The following is a 26,465-nucleotide window of genomic DNA, read 5'->3' on the forward strand; positions in this document are numbered from 1 at the left end:
TGTGCGCGCACACACACACACACACCATTTCCATGAAAGCTTTGGTTTTCAAAAAGGAACCAAATAAGGAAGTAGTAAGATGAGGTGGGATGTGTGTAAGAGTGGAGACCATCAAATATATGTGTGCACCCCTGTCCTGCCATATATTAATAAACAGACTAAGGACTTCACTGTGGGTGTTTTGTCCTTGTGAGGCTCCTATGAACTTCTGACATACCAGAAAAAGCATTGGTTCCTTAGATGCTCCTACAAGGAGATGAGCCAGTGCTCTTTTTTGTCACTGATGGTTTCCCCTTTCCTTATCACTGGGCGGCAGCATGTTGATACTGAAAGGAAAATTGTCCCAGAAGAACCACAGACCATACACAAAGTCACGTACAGCAAAGAGTTTATTGCCAGCAGGACTGGCAAGGCCAAGTTCCCACAGAGGAGAGGAAAATGGCACCTGAATTCTCTTTTGGGGGGGTTTTATACCCTCATGCAACTAAGGTGGGAGGTGCTCCGCCTGCCCCTCATGTAGCCAGGGGCGTAGTCACATTGCCAAGGGCAGAGCTTATGGGCCAGGGGACATTCTATAAGCTTACAGGTACTTTTCTGTTTTAATGTTGGGGTGGGGGGACTATGTCAGAAGAAATAAAGGTTAATTGCAGAGGTATTTAAAGTGTTGGAAGGTTCCCAGCTGCAGCCCTGCCACAACTAAGGGTCTGAATGTTTGCAGCTCATTACCATCTAAATAGCACCCAGCCTTTGTTTAGGGCTTAACCAACTTTATTAAGATTTCTTTAAGGATTCTGTGCCCTCCTCAATTATCCACTTAGTGTCAAGAACTTGCATGTTGATGGGTTAGTTTCTTGAGGCCTTGGCCTGGTAGATTTGCAAAATGAATGTTTTGAGTGGGCAGCTGGCCTGGCCCTTATTCTTCCTTCTCTATCCCCCATGGCCCAACTGGCCAAAGGCTACATGCCTTGTGCTTGGCTGCCTCCCATACTATTTTAAAAGAACCATAGAAGAGTTACAAATAATTAATTAATACCTGCTGTGTGTCCAGGACACGCTTGGAAGTTGTTTACCACCTAGTAGAAAATTGCAATTGTACTTGGCTTGCCAGTAATGTCAATTAAGATAAGGACAGTGGCTGTGGTTGCTCTGAAGATGTCAGTTCCTGTGACTCTCCAAGGATAAATCGACATTCTTCCCATGGAGGGGAGGGGAGTAGAACATCCCAGAAAGAAGGTTCAGATATGGAGGTCTGGGTGAGCCAGAAAACCTTGTTCTAAGCAGTGCAAATGTCAAAGATTAGCAGTGCCTAGAATGGAGGACTTTGGAGAGGTATTTAATTTCCAGAGTACCAGGGTGTTAGCTCTATTGGATATCTCTCTGAAGGAGCCATAATTTACACAAGTTAGAAAACTGAAGCTCAGAGAAAGTGAGAGGGACTTAACACTTCCTACTTGCACAGCTGTTAAGTGGCAGTATTGAGATTTGAACCCAGATCAGCATGAACCCAGACTGTACATAGGGATTTGAAAAAGATGGCAAGTTACAGAAGGCGTGAACTACCCTATTAAAGAACATTTTCATCCTATACGTGACAGATGGCCATTAACGAGAATTTTAGCCAGGAGAGTCACTAGGGATTAGAAAACCTGAGATTGCAAGATCTGCTTTCCAGCAAATTGAATGTAACTTCAGGTAGATCCCTGTCCTTGGTGTTTGTTTTCATCTGTAAAAGGAAAAAGATAATAATGGGAAGATCTTTTGGAGTCCTTCTGCTCTTTCACAGTTCCTTCTCCACCTGGGGCAGGGGTGGGGTATGGGTAGTGGTTTAGTGCCCAGACTCAGAAATCCCAAAGACGACCACCAGATTCCAGAGTCAAAGCCAAACAGCAAGGGTCATTTATTATGAGTTCGTACCAGACCTCCGAGCACTTGTTGCTGTTGACTGTGCCCAGAGCACAGTTTCAGCACAGCTTTTATAGATGGATACAGGGAAGTTTGGGGAATTTCCATAGTTACAAGCACATGATTGGTTGATGTTTGCCCTAGTTTACTGGTCGCTTCAGGATTGGCCTAGGTCTTCCTGCCAAACCACCGTGAGGCGCCTGATGGCCTTAACTCTTGTGTACAGATCGGGGTGGGCTTTCAAGAATGGTCATGTAGTCACATTCCTGGAGCCAGGCCCGGCGGGGGGGTGGGGGGGTGGGGGGGTGGGGGATCCGGGAGTGGTCGCATAGCCGCATTCCTGGAGCCAGACACTTTTTATCTCTCACACACGGATCTGAGTGTGTGCAAAGTTCACACAGGGTGTGGGGGCATGTGGTTACAGAGTGGCTACAGGAGAACTGCTGGTATTTTTCCCTTTCCTCATGGGTTAGCAAGCAAAGGTACAGAAGCAGAATGGCTGTTAGAGGCATAGTGGTCATGATTTTATTTCCTACGCTTCTCAGTGGAATGGGGAAGGAGCCTCATTCCTGACTGTAGAGATTGCTGGACTCTCTCCCTGGGCTGTGCTGTCCTTTGGATGAGCCCTCTCTCTTGCTTGGAATGCCCTCCTGTTGTCCTCCTGTTCTTCCCTAATCTCTACTGGCCTTGTCCAAAACTGTCTCTTAATTCCTTCAGTGCTGTAGGTAAGTTTACTATATGTTACTTTGGCTCCTAAGTTTATATTATCTTGAGGTTTTTGCTAGATATTACCACTGTAATAGTTTCCTTCTCTATATACTTCCCTTTCCTTCCAGTTTTTAATTTCCTTGTGTATTAGAGTGCCTAACAGTCATGGTTACAATCTGGATGTAAATCTGATTAATTTTTTTCTTTTTCTCTTGGCAGTGTATGTGAACACAGCAAAGAAAATCTCATGACCCCTTCCAACATGGGGGTGATCTTTGGGCCTACTTTGATGAGAGCTCAAGAAGACACTGTGGCTGCTATGATGAACATCAAATTCCAGAACATTGTGGTGGAAATCCTAATTGAGCACTTTGGCAAGGTATGCATTTCCTGGTTTTGCCACTACTCTCCAAACAGTTCATACTTGACCCAGCTGCCTTTGAGATTGTGTCTTCTTCTTTGGCTCATGAAAAAAAAAATCCCATTGAAACACCAGGATATTTAAGTGTAATTCTGGTCCTGGGAATTTCATACATTCGGGAGTAAAAAAATCCCACTGAAACGCCTATTTTATTAGCAGATACCATGCTAAGTGCTGGAGACACTGCAAAAGAAAGTCATTGTATGATTTTAAGGAATTAGCAATGTAGTATAGAGACAACCTTGTAAGCAGAGGAAAATGATATGTGGAAAAGTGTTGTACTTATAATGAGACTGTAGGAGAGAAGAGGTATATCTCTCCTTTTCCTTTTTTTTCTGCTGATACTAGCTCTAAAACCCAGGGCCTCACATTCTTGCTTCACATTCCTCCCTAAAGGCTGGTGCCCTACCCCTTGAACCACAGCTCCACTACCAGCTTTGGGGTGGTTAATTGGAGATAAGAATCTCACGGACTTTTCTGCCCAAGCTGGTTTCAAACCACAATCCTCAGATCTCAGCCTCCTGAGTAGCTATGAATACAGGTTTGAGCCACCAGTACTTGGCTACAACTCAAAAATTTTAACAAGTGCTGAAATTTAAATCCAATTAACCTAGTGAAGAGTCAAAGTACTTCCAGAATCCACCAATCATTTTTGATCCAATGACATTGTTGGGTGTGTATATTATGCCAGATTTCTGGTACCCAAAGACTACCAAGGAGCCGATACCAATGCAAATGCATGAGAGTCTTTATTGCAAGCTCGAGCCTGGACTCCCAACCATCACTGACACAGGGGCTCTGGATTGAGAGCCCTGACCCTCAGATAGGCAGGGTTTTTATTGTGATTACAACAGGGGCAGGGTATTTCCAACTTGGCAGATACTTGATTGGATGACATTTAGCAAGCAAGTCTTGTCCTATTTCCATTGGCTATCTACCCTTTCAGTTACCTATTTTGGCTTTGATATCGGGAACTGGCCTTGATATCAGGAATTGACAACAGGTAGTCACATAGCACTGATGCAGGGGGTAGAGCAAGTCACAAATGGGTTAAGCAAGTCGTTTACAGAAGCAGAATATTGTGGTCAGGCTGACCTAGTACCAACTTTATTTGAACAATTGCGACCATGTTTCCCCATTACCACTAAGCAAGCTTGAGCAGGCTAAAACAATCCAGTACTCAATCATAAGTAAACCAACCCAACAGTTACCATGGCTTTTCTATTACTATTATGGTTATTTCTATAGTCTATGAATATGATCATTTTTTACTGTCCGTTACCATGGTTGCTACCCAGGTATAGAGGTGAACAAGTGCTCCCTACATTTTTAAATGTCAAGCTATAAAAAACTAGTCTCATGGGTGGGGGTGCAGCCCTCTATCATGGAGTCACCACCAGAGTTTTGAAGCTGTTATAATTTTAACACTAAAACTTATATTTAGTTACTCCAGTTTTCAGGTCAGCCCTAACATGTACTGGGTACTTTGGGATTAACAAGGGATAATTGTAAGGAAGTATGACCTTTATTAGTAATTGTATTAGTCATGGTTATGTAGAGAGACAGAAACAAGAAGGAGGAAGAAAGTCAGAAAGGGAGATGGAATGAGGGAGAGAAGGAGAAAGGGAGGGGGAAGATGAGAGAGGACTTATTTAGGGGAACTGGTTTGCCTCATAATGACAGCTATAAAGTTCCTGGAGAGGCCATCAGTAGATTGGAGAACCTAGTAGTGTGGCACAGTCAGTCTAGTTAAGTTTGGTGGCCTCAGAATTAGAAAAGTCAATGCTATAACTTGTCTGAGGCAGAAAGCCTTAGCATGGTGTGAGTTGAAATTGAAGTACCCGGATTTCGAGACCCCAAAGACAACCACCAGAGTCCAGAGTCAAAGCCAAACCACAAGGGTCGTTTATTACGAGTTTGAACCCGGACCTCCGCGCACTCGTTGCCAGTGAGGCTAAGAGGCCCCGAGCACAATTTCAGCACAGCTTTTATAGACGGGTACAGGGTAGTTGTGGAAAACCCCCGGTTACAAGTACATGATTGGTTGACATTTGCCCTAGTTTACTGGTCGCCTCAGGATTGGCCTGGGTTTTCCCACCGAACTTATGGCGCCAGAGGGCCTTAACCCTGGGCTACAGATTTGGGTGGGCCTCCAGGTGTGGTCACGTAGCCACATTCCTGGAGACAGATGGTTCTTGTCTCTTGTGCCCAGATCCGGGCAGGGGTCTGAGAACAGACACTTAGTCATGTCCAACCTTGAGTGGGCTCCGGGCGTGGACAATTAATCATGTCCCGGTGCCAGATGGCCGTTATCTCCAGTGCTCAGATTTGGGTATGTACAGAGTTCACAGAGGGGTGTGGGGGGGGCGTGTGGTTACAGAGTAGCTATAGGAAGACTGCTGGTATTTTTCCACTTCTCCATGGGTACAGAAACAAAATAGCTACAGAATAGGTACAGAAGCAAAATAGCTGTTAGGGGCATAATGGTCATAATTTTATTCTCTATGCTCTTCAGAATGGGATGACATGTTTGTGTCATCCTAGACTCCAAAAGGCAGAGAGTCGAAAGACCTGATGGCCAGTGCAGCAGAAACACCTTGGACTCAGGGCCTGAACACTGTCCCTGGCTTCTTTTTGCTCAAGGCTAGCACTCTGCCACTTAAGACACAACACCACTTCTGGTCGTTTTCTAAATATATGGTGCTGGGGAATCGAACCCAGGGCTTCATGTATATGAGTCAAGTACTCTTGCCACTAGGCCATATTCCCAGCCCCAGAAGCAAATTCTTTTCCAGCTGTGAGAGACAAATTGGCCCCATTTGACTAGATGGTTCCTGTCCACACTGGGGGCAGATCTCCAACACCTTTTCTTCTCAGACTTGCATGCAACTTCTTCTGGAAACACACACACACACACACACACACACACACACACACCAAAAGAATGCTGTTATCCAGTCAAGTTGACACTTAAAACTGAACCATTATAGATGCTGAAGGTAGCCAAAAAGAAATCAGGAAAATCAAGTTTTACCTTGATGGCCCAATGTGAATAAAGTCCCAGGGCCTAAAAATGTATTGTTGGAACCTGAACTGGAAATTGGAACACAGGAGATGGGGTCAGAGGCACATGGGGACCAGACCCTGAAAGTACTGGGTGACTTTGGAATGTTTGCATTTTTTCATGCAGGTGCCAGGAGAATGTTGTTTCAAAGTGAAGTGGTACTACAGTCAGACTTACATTCAGGAGATTAAGTTATCTTGGTTGCACTAAAGGCTAGATCACAGAAAACCAGAGAGTTGATGCTATTGTTTGAGCAAGAACTAAATACTGTGACTTAGGTGTCGAGGGAGACAAAAACAATAGTAGAAGACATAGAATAGGGACATTTCTGAATCCTGGATATCATATTTGGCTGAGGGAACAAATAGGGTTTGGTAATGGAAGAAATTTAGCATGGGAATGTTTTGGGGAAATGAAAATAAGCTCAATTGGAGATTTCTGGAAGATGTGCAGAGTAATTGGTTATGCAGTGCAATTGGTTGTGTGGAGCTAAAGTAGGGATCATTGAATTTTCTCTGAAGCCACCATGTAGTTTGAGCCATAGACAGCATGTGGACAAGTAGGTATGGTCATGCCCTATCAAAATAATTTTTGTGTTTGTATGCTGGTACTAAGGTTTGAAATCAGGACTTCACAGTCTCACTTGGCTTTCTCACTCAAGGCTTGCGCCAGAGTTCCACTTTTGGCTTTTTGCTAGTTAATTGGAGGTAATAGTCTTATGAACTTTCCAGCCCAGGCTGGCTTTGAACTGGGATCCTCAAGTCTCAGCTTCTTGAGTAGCTAGGATTTCAAGCATGAGACCACCTAAATGTAGATCCTAAATATGCTAAAAGCATAGAATTTGCTGACAAAATGTGATATGTGGGAAAAAAATAAGACTTTTTGATCTGAGCAGTTGGAAGGATTGAGTTGTTATTTAGTGAGATAGGTGACACTAGGTGAGGATCCAGTCTACAAAAGAAAGGTTAAACTTTGATAATTAAAGCAGCAACTTAGTTCACTGGGGGAGGGGAGGGCATTAATATGACTTTTCATTAAAATGTATTTCTATTTCACTAAAAATACATTGCAACATTGTTTGTGATCGCTAAATACTATAAGCAACCTAAACGCCTATACATAGATGAATGGTTCCATTAACTGTAGTACATTTACAAAATGGAGTACTATGTAGCTATAAAAACAATGAAGAAAGATATGTACTTCCAGAAAACTAAAATAGACATACTTTTCCCTATTTATTCTTCCCTGAGTTCAGTTAAAAATTTGTATTACATATAATAGAAACAAAAGAGGACTGAAAAAAAGAGAAAAGGTAAGCAGACTGACTAGAAACCTTGGGACCCAAGCAATGGTATTGTCACAAATCATCTCGGTTATATATTTTTTTTTCTTAACCAAGCATGGGACTTTTATTGTATCAGAAATTTCTTGTCGTGGATATGGGCAGTACCCTCTTTATAGCACCAGTTACTTCTGAGGGGACTTTCATCGCTGCTGGAGTGGAGCCAACAGCTCTCCCCAAACAGCTTGAGAAACACCCCAAGCATGGTTGCCATCCATGTGCTCAGTGCTAAGATCTCAGTTTAGTACCACCTTTTCCACACCGCGCACCAATCCATCCCACATAGGTCTCAAGGCCAATAGGTAACTCTCCCCTCCCTACCCCCAGCAAACCCTAGGAAATTTGAGTGCCTTTCACAGCTCCTCCTTCTCAGCCCCCTTCTTCTGGAAGGCAGTCAGGATGTTTAAGCTCTTCTGGAGCTCTTCCTTCTTCCCATCACCCATCTTGTTCTTCTCGATCAGCTTGGTGATCCGGGTCATCTCTGATGCTGGGAAATCCTCACCTTGGTCTAGTACCTTCCCCATGATCTTCAGATACTGCTTGGCCCACTTCTTCTCCGTCTCCTTCACACTTGAGAGGTTGTCCTGTCCTTGTTTCAAGAGGGCTTGGCGAGCCTCCATGCTGGAGGCCCTAATGAACTCTCCTTACAGGGCATCATATACAGGCAGGCAACCAGGCATACCCAGGTAGATCCTTGCCCCTTCAGCCAGCACTGGATGGCTCCAACTTTCACCGCCCCACTATTCAGGATTGGGTTTTCAAAGTCACCATCCCGGAAGAGGTAGAAGACTGGGTAACTCTCCTTGTCTAGCTTGTATTTCTCACTCAGCTCCAAGTTCAGCTTGTCACCATAATCGAAGGCCCGTGGCTGGGGTGGGGGGGGGGGGGCGCGAGCGGTGGGAGTCACCGGCCGAAGACTGCGAGCGCCTGCCTGGCTGCCTGCGGGGTGCTGCGAGCCTGTGGACCAGCGCGGAACACCATCGTCCTCCGCCTCCACCCCGCTGGGCCCGCCCACCCCATCAGTTATATTTTTGTCTCACATCCCCCAGACTAATTATTGTAGCCAATAACATTCTAAAAATATCAGTTGTTGCAGACAAAAATAAATCTCCCTATAAAAGCATCCCTTCTCTATCCAAAGGGCCTGGATAGGGACAGCTTAACAACAGAGAGAACTTTTAGATAATGGCCTGTGTACTCCTGCCAAATATTACAGAAAAACAATTCATAGTCCCACTCCCATCCGTTCTATCAATGGGCACTGGAAAGGTTAGGCATTTGTCTTTGCCTGCTTAGTCTGCAGTGAGACAACTGAACCTCCTCTGGAATGTTGGCAGAAAAAGCCAAGTGGGGACAGAAGTTTTGTCTCCACCCAGAGGGCAAGTAGGAAACTGATCTTTGCACCCATCCTGGATAGAATGTAGGCAGTGCTCCCTCCTGGCTGTGGGGACAGTTGTCAAAAGAAGCTTGCTCTAATAGATGGTCTAAATGAGAATCAGATTCATATAATATCCACATGGGAAGACTTTGCTTGAAAATCATTCATTAAGAAGCAGGCCAATCTCAGCCTGAATGAGCAAAGACCATCCAAAAATACCACCAGGACGATAGAGTAATTATCTGACAAGAATGTCAAAGCAACTACTTAAAAAATCTTTAATGAGCCATTACTAATGCATTTGAAACAAATGCAAAAATGAAAAATGCCAACAATGTAATAGAAATAGTGAAAAAATAAAGCCCTATGGAAACTACAAAACTAAAAGATATACCAGCAAAATAAAAATCAACTTCACACAGTAAATTAAAAACAACAACAACAACAAAGAAAAACCTCTTGTTTCCATATCTTGGAGTTCATTTTGCATAGCATTATCTTATATGGTCATATGTACATACCTATTTAGCTATTGTTATACTCTTCTAGGACTCTTCTACACATATACTAATTATTACAAATGAGGGAAGCCATTGAGTCTATGTTTCTTTTGGTCTGGCTTACTTCACCTTGACTAAAATTAAATGAAAAAATCAGAAGAAGAATTCAGCAGAAGAATGGAAAGGACAGAGCAAAGAGCTAGTGGACTTTAAGATGAAACAAATTATGCAACCCAAATAGCCCAAAGTTAAAAGATACTTGTCCTTAGCAGACCTACCATAAATGAAAGGCTAAAGGAAATTCTTGAAATAGAGAGGGTGTAATCAAAGGACTCTTGGAATACCAGCAGAGAGAAACAACTACAAACAGCAGTTATAGACAGATTTAATACAATTTCTTCTTTGGAGAGTTTCCAATTACATGTAGTGACTAAAGAAAAATTTTAACATGTGTTTCTCTATGTGTATAAAGGAAATACATTAACTGGGTGCTGGTAGTTCACTCCTATAATCCTAGCTACTCAGGTGGCTGAGATCTGAGGATTGAAGTTCAAATCTAGCCTGGGCAGAAAAGTTTATATGATTTTTATCTCCAAGTAACCACCCAAAAGCTTGAAGTGGAGTTGTGGCTCAAGTGGTATAGCAATAGCCTTGAGCACAAAAGCTAAAAAAAAAAATAAAAACCAGTGTCTAGGCCATGAATTCAAGCCCAGGACTAGCACACATACAAAATAAAAGAATTCAAGAGTACCATCAACAAATAGGATAGGCTCTAATTGACTTCCTCCCCCACTTTCTTTCTTTCAGCTTCTATTAGTTACATGGGGGATTTAATTGTTACATCTCCACACTTATACATTTATACTGTATTCCAATCAATCTCACCCCCTCTGTCACCCTCTCTGCCTAATAGACATTTATAATGCATTCTATACAAACTGCAGAATATACATTTTCAAGTTCTGATATACCACATATGAAGATAGATCTTATTCTGGACCAGTAAACAAACCTCAAACATGTAATATAGTGGAAATCATGCAGTGTGCTTTTTCTGATCACAATGAAATAATGAAGTGATAGTAAATATGATCAAATGCTCTATTGAGATAATCCTAGGGGTTTTGTCCTTGATTCTATTTATGTGATATATGGCATTTATTGATTTGCGTATGTTAGAAATCAAGAACAAAAGGGCAACAGGAAAAATCTCCATGCACTTGAATACTAAAAACACACTCCTGAATAATTCATGAATAAAGAAAGAAGTTAGAGGAGAAATACAGAATTCCATTGAACTTAATGACAGTGCAAAGAACAATGTGTGAACACTTAAGGGTCACAGCTTAAGCACTGCTGGGAAGGAAATTTATAGGATTAAATGGTTGTATCAGACAAAAAGCAAAGGTTTGAAGTCAGCAATCTAAAATACCACTTCAGGAGCTTGGAATAAGATGAACAAAATAAATACAAAGCAAGCAGGAAGAAGGAAATAATAAGTAAATAATAAAGCCAGAAAGTCTCAGAATCAAAACTAGGTAAACAGTAAAGTCAATCAAAGGGTTGTGTACAAAGATCAATCACATTGACAAAACTTTTAGTAAGATTGGCAAAGAAAAATTTCAGAAACCTCAGAGAGGTCATAAATGGTCAATTTAAGAAATAATTAGATGCTATCATTACCGCCTCTATGGACATTAAAAAGATAATAGTTGAACTGGGCTCCAGTGGTTCCTGCTGTAATCCTGTCAACTCAGGAGGTTAAGATCTGGAGATCATGGTTTGAAGCCAGCCCAGGCAGAAAACTCTGAGAGACTTTTTATCTCCAATTAACTAGCAAAATGCCAAAACTAGAGGTGTGTCTCAAGTGGTAGAGCACCAGCCTTGAGTGAGCAAGCTGAGAGAGTATCCTAGATCTATACGCCCTACTACCAGCAAAAACAACATAAAAATTATTCCTTCTGAGGGCAGCACCTCAATGAATTAACTATCTATCCAGCTAGAATCCACATTTTAAAGATTTCACTTCCTAACCATATTATTGAGAGCCAGTGTATTGAGAGCCATGTTTCCAGTGTATGAGCCTTGGGGTACACACTTAAACCATATGCAATTTTAGCACACATAGACATTAGCAAGGACTAAATGCAACTACCTCAATTTGCATATGACATAGTTATTTACCTGAAAAATCCCAACGATTGTATAGAAATTGTACAAAACTTTTAAGTAGTAAGATTATCAACATTGGAAGTGCACACACACACACACACACACACATATGATGTTCCTATGGAAATGGAAATTAAAATGCAATTCTAAAGCAGACATGCATGGGGGCTCACACTTGTAATACTAGGTACTTAGGAGGTTGGGATCTGTGTATTGAGGTTTGAAACTAGCCTGGGTAGGGAAGTCCATGAGACTCTTATCTCGTTAACTAGCAAAAAGCCAGAAGTAGAACTATTGCTCAAGTAGTAGAGCACCAGCCTTGATCAGAAAAGCTTAAGGGACAGCATCTAGGCTCTAATTTCAAGCCCCAGTATTGACAGACAAAAAATACAATTCTATTTACAATATCTCCAAACAAATGAAATGCTTAAATGTAAGCCTAACAAAATATTATAACAATGTATACGTTAAAAACTACAGAATGTTGATGGGATAAAGGGAATGTACCTAGGTTTATTGAAAGATACACTGTGCTCATTAAATGGAATACTCAGCATAGAAAAGATGTCACACCTGTAATCCTAGCTACTCAGGAGGTCAAAATCTGAGGTTCATGGTTTGAAGCCAACTGGGACAGGAAAGTCTGTGAGACTCTTGTCTCCAATTTACCACCGGAGAGGTAAAAGCGGAAGTGTGGCTAAAGTGCTAGAGCATTCACCTTAAGCCCTTGGACAGCACCCAGGCCCAGAGTTCAAGTCCTAATATCAACACATACACAAAAAATCTGGACATAAACTTCCTACAGGACCACCTTTTATTATCAGTGGCATTTGTCCCATAGAATTGAGTTTCTGTCCACAGGAATCTCTTTATTATTATAATGATATTAATTTAGTCATAAACTCCCAATCTATGCTAGACATCGTTGTAGGCATGTTACACAGTTTGCACATTGCAATTGTGTTTCACTTAAGAAGCAACCGAGGCACAGAGAAGTTAGTGACTTCTCTAGAATGTGCAGCCATATACACTGAATACCTCAAGGTCTTGGTTGAGTTCCCAAAAATGGGCACTTGAAGCAAGTGCAGACAATGTTTATTGGAGTTTCAGAGGCCTAGAAACTTGGAGGCTATAGTTATGCAGGGGTCCTCACAGTGCAGCCTTGTTTTTGAAGATATCTTCAAATCCTGGCATTTGCTGGTTAGCTCATGATTCTTGCTTACTTGGCTAAGCAACATGCCTTATTCTGAAGGCAGTAGGGAGCCCAGAAAGCTCTGCAGCCCATCATGATTCATGGCATCTTAAATGTTCGTATTCATTTATGAGTGTATAAAAAACCACGCTGGCATGTTTAGTCTGTTATTATTAGTTTACCTAACAAAATGGATTTTCTTGTTTATATTCTATAAAAGAGAAAATGCCTAGTTTTTTTTGAAAAAGATCTGTGATTGACTTTTATCCTGGTCTGGTTGCTAAAAGTGATTCTACTAATATGCTGTGTGTGGTATGTGTATGCTGTGTGTGTACGCTCATGGATGCTGGTACTGGGGCTTGAATTCAGAGCCTCACACTCTCACTTGACTTGTTTGCTCAAGGCTAGCACTCTATCCATCGAACCAAGCCTCCACTTCCCGCTTTTTGGTGGTTAATTGAAGATGAGTTAAAAACACGTTTCTACTTCGGCTGGCTTTGAACCTTGATCTCAGATATCAGCCTCCTGAGTAACTAGGATTACAGATGTGAGCCACTAGAACTTGGCGTCTATGCTTTTTGATCAAGATCACAGTGCATACTCTATGGCATGATTTCAAGGGCATTTTTAAGTGCTGCTTACCTGTTCTACCCAGAATTCCATAGGAAGTTATTTCTAAGAACCTGCCCAGCTGTCGGGTAAAATGGTCACACCCTGGTAACCTGTAAATACGTGTTCAGTTGATTGCAGTTCTGACCTTTGTGTGATACCACAGATGTACTCTGCCCATGTTTTCCAAACAACACAGTAACCAAAGATCTTTTTCCCAGTTATGAATTCATTTTCTATGAAACATCTTACATGAAAATCTGAAATGGAATCTTGATCTATTACACATTTATCAAATTGCCTTTGTTAAAAAAGAGCAAAGTGATGTGTGGGCGAGATTGTCCCAGAAATTCTGGACCTTATGTAGGTGTAACCTTGCAGAATGTCTGTAGAGATTAAATGACATAATATATGTGGGAGCTGAGGCTGCTCTGCGAGTCTCAGGGATTACATGTTCCGGCCAAGTTGTTCACTTTGTGGAATATGATTTTTCAGTTGATATATATTATAATTTCAGTAATGCATTTTTTCCATTTATACTTGCTGTTTAATCAAAAGGGGCTTATACTTCGGTTTCTGTCATTGTCTTCTTTTAGTCTGACTTTTAAGAGTATCTGGAGTGTGTAAATATTTTTTGTGTGCTAGTACTGGTACTAGGGCTTGAACTCAGGGCCTGGTTGTTTTCCCTTAGCTTTTTCACTCAAGACTGGCACTCTACTACTTGAGTCACAGCTCTACTTCTGGCTTTTGCATAGTTCATTAGATAAAAGAAGCTCTCAGATTTCACTCCCTGGGCTGGCCTCGAAGTACAATCCTTACATCTCAGCTTCCTTAGTAGCTAGGATTATAGGCATGAGCCACAGGTACCTGGCTACAATGGAAATGTATCAGAATTGATACTGAAAGAATTTTATCCCTAAGTCTATCTTTAAGACAATTTAAATCATCTCCCTTAAATTATTTTTCAGGTTGCAGAGTAGGTAAGGGATGGAGGAGAATGATTATCTCTCCACTGATTCTTTTCCATAGCATGGCAAATTATTCCAAACTTCTACCCTTCCCAGATCATAGAGCAGTCTGTAGCAGGGTACCCGAATCCAAGGCTGGTAATTGAGACTGACAGAAGATTGGTTTCTGTTTGCTGAACATTTTGTTTTGAGGAGCTGCTGGGAATTACAGGGAAAGACAAAGGTCAACTGTGAAGGCCATTTACTGTTGGGGACAGAGGGTTATTTTCCTAGGGGGGACAGTAGATGGGACAGATCCATTTGATTATGATGACTACGAAAGTGTTTTAAAGACCTTCTGGTCCAATCTCTTCATTTTATGTAACCCTTTTTTTCTTGCTACAGTGCTGCAGGAGCAGTAACAAATTTGCATTTCTCTAACTGCCTGTCCACCTTCTTTGAACTCAGTTCTTCCCAGCTTGTTTATAAAAGAACTTAGGTATAGCTCTAAACTCTTACACTTGTTTCATGTGTGCTCTGCAAACATAGCTTGTTAACTACATTGCCTAGTCTTTTTTTATTGCTCTTGAGACCACTGTATTGGAGCTAGAAATCAGTGAGCCAGCCTTCTCAGACTTACATTTGTGTTCTGTGCTTTCTTCAACTTAAAATCTATTATGAGTGTATATTAAAATGGATTTAATCCATGTGTGCATGCATGTGTGTGTGTGTGTGTGTGTGTGTGTTTGTATACGTGTACTAGGGCTTGAACTCAGGGCCTAGTCCTGTCCCTGAGCTTTTTCATTCAAGGCTAGCTCACTACCACTTGAGCCACAGCCTAACTTTCAGCTTTTTTGATAATTGGAGATAAGATTCTCAAAGACTTTTCTGTCCAGACTGGCTTTGAACCACAATCCTTAGATCTGAACCTCCTGAGTAGCTAGGATTGTAGTTGTGAGCCACCAGTGCCTGGCTTGGATTTTATTCTTATTTCTAAAGATGTGTGGTTAGCAGCATTGGTGAGGGAACTGGAAACTGAATAACACATGCTTTGCTACAGCCAGATGGTTGAAGGTTTGCTCTTCTGGTTAGCTGGTCAGAGAAAGCTGAGTTGTACTAATTGCAGGATTTGTGAGAACTTCCTTGAATGCTGCCTATGTTCCCAAATGACCAAATAGGAAAAACAACAACAACAACCAGTATTGAAGCTATTTTATGGATCTGAGGAGGCCAAGAAGAACCTCTTTGAAGAAACAACTCTGATTTATGTGTTTTTCACACACCCAATCTAGCAGTCCAGAGAAAACAGATTCTTCCTTTTTTTTTTTTTTTTTTTTGCTTTTCTTTGTGAAATGTATTGGCTGTGAATTTGGGTCTGCCACCAGAGGGCAGTAAGAGAATAGAAAACTAACTCAATCTTACCTCTGCTTTTTGGAGTAATAAACAGAAGACCATATATATATAGATATCTATATCTATATATCTATATCTAATTCTTTCTCTATAATATGTGAGTGTAGGTATAGATGCATACACGTATATATGTATATAGAAGTAAGTTGAGAGATTTTTAAATATAAGTAAATGTACATTATAATTATGCTAAAGAGATTTATCATACAGGTTTATAGCTTAAAATATACCAATCTACATCTATATATTAACACAGGTTATGCATGCATGCTCACAAACACACATAAAATGTAGCTTGTAGGCACATATAAGGAGACAGTGAGAAAGAGAGAGAAATCTAATTAAGCCAGATCTCTGCTTCATTGCCTGCAATTTTTGAAATGATAAGGTTAAGCTAAAAGTTATTAAAATAACATTTTATTAGTCTGTACATGTTAAGACATTTTCAAAGTCTAATATGTAGTTATGTGGGAATTTGGCAAACATTTTCAAATGAATCTTCAGAAAAATATCCTTAAGTGTGAATATTAAGATCAAAGTATAACCTGAAGAAAAATATCTTCAAGCAGAGAATTGTTAAGAGTGAGAATTTCTGATGTCTTCATTAGTCACAGTGAATCTTTATAGATGGCATTTCAAGATTTTCAGCCATGGATAAGTCATGATCTTCACACATTATCTAATTATGGGAGGTGTGGAAGCCAGGTATGGACCTGTAGGAGACCAGTAAGCATGCCCAAGCTTGACAGGGTAAGTGACTTGTATTTACTGCCAGTGTCCAGAGATCTGAGGTGCTCTGTATGAGTCACTCTTCATTCTTGTCATGCTAAGAATTATATTTTAGCTTCAGGAAAAGGTGATGGTCCTTACTCCTTCCCCTTTACCTGTCTTCATTGGGTACTGTAATAATCATTAGAACAGGATAGACAAGGGACTGGGGATTTAGCTCACTGAAAGAGCACTTGCCTGGCAAGTACAAGGCCCTCCCTGAGTTTGGCCCTAAGCTCTGAAAACAAACAAACAAACAATAATTAATATTTACTTAGGGGTTGCTCTCGTGCCAGGCACTGTGCCAAACATTTCACATCTAACTGAATCATTATAATAACTTTATGAGATGTTATCCTATTTCATTTCTAGGTAAACTGAGACATACAAGAGTTTAGTTTGTTATGGGTGATCATTAAATATCCAAGCCAGGTACTAGTATCACACATCTTTAATAGTAGCTTCTCAGGAGGCTGGAAACTGAGGATCGAGCCCAGCCCTGACAAACAAAACTGAGAAACTCTTATCTCCAGGTAACCAGCAACAAGCCAGAAGTGGGGATGTGGCTCACGTAATAGAGATCTAGCCTTGAGCCAAAAAGCCAAATGAGAACTGGAGACTCTGAGTACGAGCCCCAGTTCCAACACACACACACACGGTTTGCAAGATTATATATAGTTGATATGCCTCAATGAGCAATGATTGTCTCATATTATATTCTTTTGCTTTGGCTGGTCTTTGTGGAGAAGTCTGAGGTCTCAAATGTGAATAATAAGGTATAGACAATATGAGAAGATGGCTCAATAGGCTAGAGGACCAGATGGGTATACTGTCAGTCAGAATTGAAGCAGTCTGAGATTGCTGCCACATGCTAACGCCCACAGGAATTTCAGAGTCCAGGAATTGGTAGAGAAACAAGTGGAATATTTTTGTGCCAGTCTTGGGGCTTGAACTCGGGGCCTGGGTGCTGTCTCTGAGCTTTTATGTTCAATGTAGCACTCTACCACTTAGAGCCATAGCACCATTTCAGGTTTTTTCATAGTTAATTGGAGATAAGAGTCTCACAGACTTTCCTGCCCAGGCTGACTTTGAACTGTGATCCACAGATCTCAGCCTTCTGAGTAGCTAGGATTACAGGTATGAGCCAATGACTACCAATTGGCTCTGAGACATTGTGACTACATTACTGCAACATTTTTAGATTAGTGGAAATGTTCACCTCAGTAGGCTTTCCAAATATTCTCAATAGTGAAAATGTAATTTAAAAAATGGAAAAAAGCTAGGTGCAGGACAGTTCTAGCTGCTCATAAGGTTAAGATCTGAGGATTGCAGTTCCAGCCCAGGCAAGAAAATCTGTGAGACTCTTATTTCCAATGAACTAGCAAAAATCCAGAAGTAGCAAAGTGGCCCAAGTGGTAGAGCACTAGAGTGGTAGAGTACTAGCCTTGAGTGAACAATCTAAGGCACAGCACCCAAGTCCTATCCAGGCCCTAAGTACACACACACACACACACACACACACACACACACACACACACACACAAAGTCACACATACACACAGAAAGGAAAAAAGAGAAAAGTCTTGGGGCTGACTCTCAGCTTCATGCTTTTTTACCTGAGAGGTATTGAACAAGACAAGGTCCTTCCCTGAGCTGCCTTCCTCTCCTAGAAAAGTGAGAGTACCTCACTAGCTTGTTGAGAGGAGTCAATGAGATAAATTTGTCAAGTACTCTGTACATAGCATGTTACCACCAAATTTTAGTACTTCTTCAGGCCCTGTACCACCTCCTTTTTTACTATATCCCCAAAACTTTAGCTTATTAATGACATTCTCTCATAACCCTTTTTGTTCTTTTTTTTTTTTGGCCAGTCCTGGGGCTTGGACTCAGGGCCTGAGCACTGCCCCTGGCTTCTTCTTGCTCAAGGCTAGCACTCTGCCACTTGAGCCACAGTGCCACTTCTGGCCATTTTCTGTATATGTGGTGCTGGGGAATCGAACCCAGGGCCTCATGTATAGGAGGCAAGCACACTTGCCACTAGGCCATATCCCCAGCCCACCCTTTTTGTTCTTTTCTTTTTCAAATTATCATAAGTTGTACAAAGAAGTTTCAATTCAACATGGCAGTTCATGATTATCAAGCATCTTGATCAATATCACCCATCTCATCATTCTCCCTCATCCCTCCCAAACTCATCATGTTGTTTTCTGAGACAGGCTCTCATGATGTAGCTTGGTCTGACCTTAAAGTCAACATCCTCCCACTTCAGCCTTCTGACTGCTGGGATTACAAGCATATGCCACATTTTCCGAGTCCCATAATCCATTTGCCTTGGTATCTCTTAATTCTTTATATTCAAAAATTTTAGACTATTGTTTATTTGTGTTAATAAAATGCTAGAGAAAATTTTCACTTTGCCAGACTAAAATCATCTAAGAACATTACACCTGAAATTTACTATCCCTTTCTTAGTAGAAAACACACAATCATCCAAGCCAAGTAGTTAAGAGGCATTCTTCATAGGATCTCACTTTGTTCTTTTTTCCCCCCTTGTTATTTCATCACAAAAACTGGCCTTGGATGGATAGACATGAGAGAAATGAAATATAACCAGTGGGATTCTCCAACTATTTCTTAAAGTAGATTTTATACTTTAAGGATCAGGTACCAGACTGGTTATTAGAACTTGAGTTCTAGTCTCAGTTCTGCAGTAACTTTGGGGCCTTGGAAAAGCTACTTCCTTCCATTGCACATCAGTCTTCCTGTAAGTCTAATGTAGGTGAGTGGGATGAAATAGGATTGTACAGTGTTCCACTTTCAAATCCCTTCAAGACTATATGTTTGCTGAATTGAAACACAGCTTTAAGTGACAGTTTTCTTTGAAAAAAATAATAAACCTAGCTCTTGGTTACAATAGACGTGACATTTTCAAAGTTCTGTATGTATTCTAAGCAAACTTGGTGACACACTTGATGTTTAATGTAGTTTGTGCCAAATGCTAAGAGCTCATTATTTTTGACCCCATTGCCACCTGTGTTTTTAATGCAGCTCAGAATAGTGTTTGGTAATATAACCAGACCCCAAAAAGCTCAGTGTAGTATCAGCCAGAGTGGAAATGGAAAGCTGGGATTCATCAGGGCCAAGTATTGTAGCTTTGATTTATAGAAAGGCAAGATTTTTTTTTGGTACAATCTGGTATGTGCAGCCCTGAAACAGCATCTGGGCCAAATCTGGAGAGTTGCTTAGTTCTGCCAAGATTTCCAAGAGTTGAATGTGCTCTCTTGGCCTTTAGCAGTTAGAAACCATGTTATGCTAAACTTCTTCTTTCTTTCACACCTCAAGAAGAATCCAGAGGAGATTCATGTCTGACCAAACTTAGGCAAGCAGTTCATGAACCCCCTCCATAGTGGAGGCGATCAATCTGCAGCTATACCTCAATGACCAACAAATGTTAGCACTGAGGTTTAGTCCTCAGAACGCAGGAGATGGCTTCTCACTCCAGCCCTGGGCAAAAGCCAAGGCCCATAAGAATGCAGTAATATTCCTTGGATAGTTAGTTCTCTTCGATCAAGCCTTTAGGATTCAAGTCAGCTAACATCCACCCAAGTACTGACCAGGTGTGTGCTCAGAAAGCAGAGAAGCACTGATTTTCCCCCAGACTCTACCTGACCACCCTCTGTAATTGTTTTTCTGAAGTCACTATCAAAAACCAAAAGACAAATCTGTCTGTTTTACTTCTGGAGTTTCAGATGGTAGGAAAATTTTTTATGCCTGATAGTTCCCATTTAAGGGATTATTTTTAAATGTGAAATGTTTCCTTCTATGCTTCTACTATATGAGTGGAAACAGAGTTAGCCTTGAAGTTAGACATATCACACACAGCCTTGCCACTTATTATCATGTAACCTTGGATAAGGAACACTTTTTTCCCAGCCAAGCCTTTGGCCTCAAATCCCCTTTCTATAGTCTTCTTCCCCAAATGAGTCAGATTAGTCTTAGTCTGTGTATCAGTTAAGAATTCCTACTTAGCCTGTGGTGGTTGCTCACACCTGGTGGTGGCTCACATTGAAGGATCTCAGTTTGAAGCCAGCCTAGGAAACAAGTCCCAACTCCAATTAACCAGCAAAAAGCTAGGTTGTAGGTGTGGCTCAAATGGAAGAGCACCAGCTGAGCAAGCAAGTCAAGTAAATGCAAGGTCCTGATACCACCAAAAACAAACAAAACAAACAAACAACTAGCAAACAAAACAGCCTAGTTAATTTTTCACCAATATAAGACTCATACCAGCATCCAGAGGAGGTAAAATAAGAAGAGCTACTTTGCCAAGTTCTACTGATAATTTCTTCAACTTCCACTTTTTCCCCTCAATTATTCTCTTTTAATCCTGACGAAAAGACTAAAGAGAGGAATTTATGTTGTGCTGATTTTAGTGTATACACACACACACACACACACACACACACACACACATATATATATACATGTGTATATATATACATCAAGCCCAAGTTCTTACTGAAGAAAAAAAAAAGATTTTGTGAAGTCATTAATTAGTACACATGAAGCACTGTGTCTGACACATAGTAAACTATGTATAGAAGTTGACCATTAAAACAGATGCTGACAAAGGCTTGGCCTCTGGGAAAAACTTGCATGACCAAAGCTACATGTTAGTCAGTCTTCTGGGAGAGCAGGTACAGGCAGCATCTTACCTTCATGCTGTGCTCTCATGTCTTTACACTGATAGCCGAGAGCTGTGACGGGAGGTCAGTTCTGTATCCTACACCACCTTGTATTTGGCCTTGGAGAAAAGCCCTATACAATGAGCTTCAGATATTTTCCTTCTATTTTTTTCTTTATCAAAACCTGCTTCAAATTAATCCTTTCATAGATACTCAAGTTGGTGGGGAATTATGTGGAGCACGCTGAATTTCTTCCCTCTGCCTTTCCAAACTCTTCTCCGTTTTCCTCTTTATGTTCCTTTCTCTTTCTCTTTCCCTTTACTTCTCCTTCCCCTGCTTTCTTAGGTTGGTTTATTCAATCAAGGCTGACACTCTACCACTTGAACCATACCTCTACTTCTAGCTTTTTGTTGGCTAATTGGAGATAAGTGTCTCAGGACTTCGTTGCCCAGGCTGGCATATTTTGGTGCCAACCTGGGGTTTAAACTCAGCACCTAGGCACTGTACCTGAGCTTTTCTCTTCAAGGCTAGTGCTCTACCACTGGAACCATAGATCTACTTCTAGCTTCTTTTGGTGGTTAATTTGAGATAAGAGTCTTCCAGACTTTCCTGCTTGGCTAGCTTCAAACCATGATCTTCAGATATCAGCCTCTAGAGTAGTGAGGATTACAGGTATGAGTCACTGGTGCCTGGTTCCTGGATGGCTTTGAACCACAATTCTCAGTTTTCAGCCTCCTGAGCAACAATGATCACAGCTGTGAGCCACTAGTATCTGGCTCAAATTCCCTTTTTTAATCTGTAAATGTTTTCTTGTTAAACTTGGACCATCAAAGTAAGTCAAGACTTCTTGGACTCTCTTTTCTTTTCCACTTCTCTTAAGAGATACTGTTTTCCCTCCCAAGCCCATAGGTTGTATCTATAATTTATAGTCCTTTTTCCAAGGCATTAATGATACCCATTCAATCAACAACTATTTACTAAATTCCTATTACACATCAAAGCTGTAGGTACTTTATAAATTAAAAGGGCCTTTGTAAAATGAGTCTTACATTCTACTGTGTAGAGACAGGTAATAAACAAGTAGATAAATTTACCAGGTAGTGGTTGGTGCTCTGAATAAAAATAAATGACAGCTGGGAGCTAGTGGTTCACACCTATAATCCCAGCTACTCAGGAGGCTGAGGCCTGAGGATTACAGTTAAAAGCTAGCCCAGGCAGGAAGGTCCATGACACTCTTATCTCCAATAGACTACCTAAAAGATGGAAGTGCAGCTGTGCCTCAAGTGGTAGAGTGCTAGCCTTGAGCAAAAGAAGCTCTGTGCCCAAGCCATGAGTACAAGCCCCAGGACTGGCAAAAAAGTGAGATATGGTCTTATTTTATAGAAGATGACAAAAGAAGGTGTCTGTTGACCTGGTTTTCTGGCAGAGAAATGAGTAGAGTAAGTGGACAAGCCATAGTGGATATAAAGTTTTCACCCCATGAAGGGTGAGAATGAAGAGCAAAAGCTTGGCATGTGGAACAGCAAACAGATCAGAGTAGCTGGAGTGGAAAGAGCTGGGAATACCATTTGCTCAATCACTTTCCAAAGAAAATATTGGTACCATATAAGTTGAAGCTCATCATTAAAGCCAAGTGTTCTGAGATCTCTGGAGGTCCCACAGAACAGAAAGTGAAGGAAATCAATTCTTCCTACCACAGTAATTGCCAACATTTCCACATTACAGTTTGGTGCTAAAGTTTCCATCTGCACACCAGCGTGGGGAAGGATGTTGCAATCTATGATGATGACTGTACGTTTATGTGGGCCACATTTTCACTTCAGAGGGGACACAAAACAGGAATTGTTCCCTCTGCTCTTCTTGAATTCTCTCATTCCTAAAAAATTATCTTTAAGTAGTTGTACAAAGAGGTTTCAAATCAACAAATCAATTTATGAGTACAATGCATCATGTTCAATGTCATTCCTTCCATTGCCCCCCCCCCTTAAATCTCTCCCAACTCCTCCCATCTCCTCAAGACTCCTCTCATCTGCTTTCAAGGATATCAATCATCTTCTCTGAGCATTGCTTACGAGCACAATGCTGAACTGATTTCCAAAGGCTCCTGCACAGTGTCTCAGTCTACCTGGAGAAGACAGCATTTTTCCAAGTGGCACAGACAGCATTCATCACAGTCGGTAGAATTCTGGGAGTGCTGTAAGATGGGGAGCTTAAAATTCATCATACTGTAAGGAAAGAGGTTTTGTCAATGAGAAGTAGACAATATGTAAGCTGGAGGATGGATATAAGATTACTTCATCTGGCAGAGAACTTGACAAGCTATGTCATTGATTCCCTGTCCTTTTGATTTGTGTAACACACAACCTTTCCAACCCCTCATACTCTGATCTCAATCTTTCTTCTTTGAAGTTTTCCCCTCTATTATCCTCTTCTTTTCCCAGTGAGTGTATGTGTTTTTCTCTGTCCCTGTCTCTTTCCAAGGAGACATAGGTTTAAATTCTCTTAGTCTGGCTTCGAACTGTGATCCTCAGATCTTAGCCTTCTGAGTAGTTAGGATTATAGGTGTAAGCCACAAGCTCTTGGCAGATTTTTATTTTATTTTTGACATAGTATCTTCACTAACTTTTCCCTAACTAGCCTTGAACTCATGATCCTCCTGTCTGATTCCCTAGTAGCTGGAATTATAGGCATGTGCCATCATGCTAGGCTTATGGTATATTCTTTTTTTTTTTTTTGCCAGTCGTGGGCCTTGGACTCAGGGCCTGAGCACTGTCCCTGGCTTCTTCCCGCTCAAGGCTAGCACTCTGCCACTTGAGCCACAGCGCTGCTTCTGGCCGTTTTCTGTATATGTGGTGCTGGGGAATCGAACCTAGGGCCTCGTGAATCCAAGGCAGGCACTCTTGCCACTAGGCTATATCCCCAGCCCTATGGTATATTCTTACATAAACACTTTTATAAAACATAGAAGTATAGATGAAACAAACTCTACTTATTTAAAATACGTAAACATTTATAAGTTTTAACATATGTGTACATCTGTAAAACCATCACTACAATCAAGAGAAGGAGCATATTCGCCTCCCCCAAGTTTCTTGTTGTCTCTTTGAAGTCACTCACCTTCCTGACCTACCCACTCAACCCCACTTTAGACAACCACTGATCAGCTTTCTGTTGATATAGTTTAATTTACATGTTCTAGAATTTTGCATGAATGGAATAATGTTGTATACACTGCTTTTTATCTGTATTCTGTGTGTGTGTGGGGTGTGCCCTTGTATGTGTGTGTATGCCATTGTAAGGGCTTTAACATAAAACCCTATGCTCTCACTCAGCTTGCTTTATTGCCATTGGAGCTCTACCACTTGAGCCATGCTTCTAGTCTGGCTTTTGAAGTTTAATTGAAGATAGAGTCTTATGGATTTGTGTGCTCAGACTGGCTTTGAACTTCAATCCCTGAAGACTCCTGAGTAGCTAGAATTAGAGCGATGAGCCACTGCCCTCTGGCATTGCTCTGTATTCTTTATTCAACATATTTTTCTGAGATTAAATCAAGTTGTTCTATGAATCAATAAATAGTTCATTCTTTTTTTTTTTTTTTTTTTGGCCAGTCCTAGGCCATGAACTCAGGGCCTGAGCACTGTCCCTGGCTTCTTTTTGCTCAAGGCTAGCACTCTGCCACTTGAGCCACAGCGCCACTTCTGGCCATTTTCTGTATATGTGGTGCTGGGGAATCGAACCCAGGGCCTCATGTATATGAGGCAGGCACTCTTGCCACTAGGCCATATCCCCAGCCCCAGTTCATTCTTTTTTCATAACTCTTTATATCTAAGAAATCTTTGCCTAACCTAAAGTTAGACTTTTTTTCTAGAAAGTTTTGTATTTTTAGCTTTTATATTTGGGTATAAACTATTTTGAGTTATTTTTTAAGTATAATTTTATTTTTATTCTTAAAGTGTTGTACAGAGGAATTATACCATTTTATAATTTAGATAAGGCATACATTTCTCCTTTGAACAATGTCATCCCTTCCTTGGTTTGAATTAGATTTTATATGTGGTATAAGCTAGGGCCTAAGATTCTCTTTTGCATATGCTATTGTTTATGAACATAGCATTATCTCACCACGGTTGTCATTCTTCTTCCACTGAATTGCCTTTGTTAAAACCTGAATATGTACAAGGTTATGCTTGGACTTTCTATTCTGTTCCCCACTGACCTAGTCCCTGGGTCACTCTTGTGAGTATTGTAGGTTTTTTGTGGTGTTTGGGATGGAACTCACTGCCTTGAGTTCTGGTAGGTGCTCTGCAACAGAGCTGTAGCTCCGCCCCTGATTATTGTAGCTTTGTAATGATACTTGAAATCAGATAATGTCAATTCCTCCAACTTTGTTTTTCATTTTCAAGATTATTTTGCTAAGTTCTTTGCACTAATAATAAATGTTCAAGTGAATTTATGATTTTGGAATTTATTGCATATTGGGATTGTGGTCAATTTTGGGAGAATTTATAAATCTTAACAATAAGAAGCCATCCTATCAGTGACCAACACACACACACACACACACACACACACACACACATCTGGTTTGATGGTCTGATCTTTCTTAGCAATGTTTTGTAGTTTATAGTGCACAAGGGCAACTGTCTTCTCTTCCATACTCTTTCTTCCAAGCTTTAGCTTCCTTGCCATCCTCTCACCTCCCAACTCCATCTCTTTAACTTAAAAAGGCTGCTGGGCTCCATGTGGGCTTCCTTTCTGCATTATGGCCTGTAAAATATGCTGCAGGTTGCAAGTGAGATAATGAAAGGCTAACCTTGTTTCTCTTCCCTGTCTCTTAGTGACTACCATCTCAAGGCCAGATGGATACTCAGTGCCTCAGAAACCATTGGTTCATGTACTTTTAAATTAAATTAGTCTCTGTTGCCCTATCTCATCCAGAAAAAAAGTTGTTACCATTATGTTTTCAGAGGACTATTTTCATTGTGTATACCGTGATTATATAAATATGCGTATGCGGGGGGCAGGGAGGAGTACTAGGGCTTGAACCTAGGACCTTGCATACTCTTTTGGCTTGCTTGTTTGGCTGACATTTTACCACTTTAGTCATATTTCCAGTACAGCTTTTTTGGCTGGTTATTTTGGAGATGGGGTCTAATGGATTTTTATACTTGGGCTGACTTTAAAATGTGATCCTTTGAATCTCAGCCTTCTGAGTTGCAAGTATTACAAGTTTGAGGCATTGACACCTGGCTATGCATACCTTTTTTTTAAAGTAACATAGCAGTCCGGTGTGGGTTGCTCACACCTGTAATCCTGGCTATTCAGAAAGCTGAGATCTGAGGATTGTGGTTTGAAGTCAGCCCA

The 26,465-nt window shown here is 41.0% G+C and overlaps 2 protein-coding genes across 5 annotated transcripts in view; one reads left to right on the forward strand and one right to left on the reverse strand.

Moving 5' to 3' along the window:
* Nucleotides 1-26,465, forward strand: part of Ophn1 (oligophrenin 1) — a 328,259-nt gene that overhangs the window by 262,458 nt on the left and 39,336 nt on the right. For all 4 annotated transcript variants that reach the window (XM_048336869.1, XM_048336872.1, XM_048336871.1 and 1 more), the window contains exon 19: nucleotides 2,830-2,989. In XM_048336869.1, coding sequence (XP_048192826.1) covers nucleotides 2,830-2,989 — 160 coding nt within the window. The remainder of the gene's footprint in view (nucleotides 1-2,829; nucleotides 2,990-26,465) is intronic.
* LOC125344245 (endoplasmic reticulum resident protein 29-like) lies at nucleotides 7,511-8,168 on the reverse strand. The gene has a single exon (XM_048336873.1). It carries the CDS (start codon nucleotides 8,058-8,060, stop codon nucleotides 7,794-7,796), a length of 267 nt encoding a protein of 88 aa, XP_048192830.1. The 5' UTR covers nucleotides 8,061-8,168; the 3' UTR covers nucleotides 7,511-7,793.

This window comes from Perognathus longimembris, chromosome 28 (genome assembly GCF_023159225.1).
Source record: "Perognathus longimembris pacificus isolate PPM17 chromosome 28, ASM2315922v1, whole genome shotgun sequence".
Taxonomy (NCBI): domain Eukaryota; kingdom Metazoa; phylum Chordata; class Mammalia; order Rodentia; family Heteromyidae; genus Perognathus; species Perognathus longimembris.

What these genes read in the sequence shown, in the direction of transcription:
- LOC125344245 (XM_048336873.1), bottom strand. Translation starts at nt 8,060, where the DNA reads ATGGAGGCTCGCCAAGCCCTCTTGAAACAAGGACAGGACAACCTCTCA.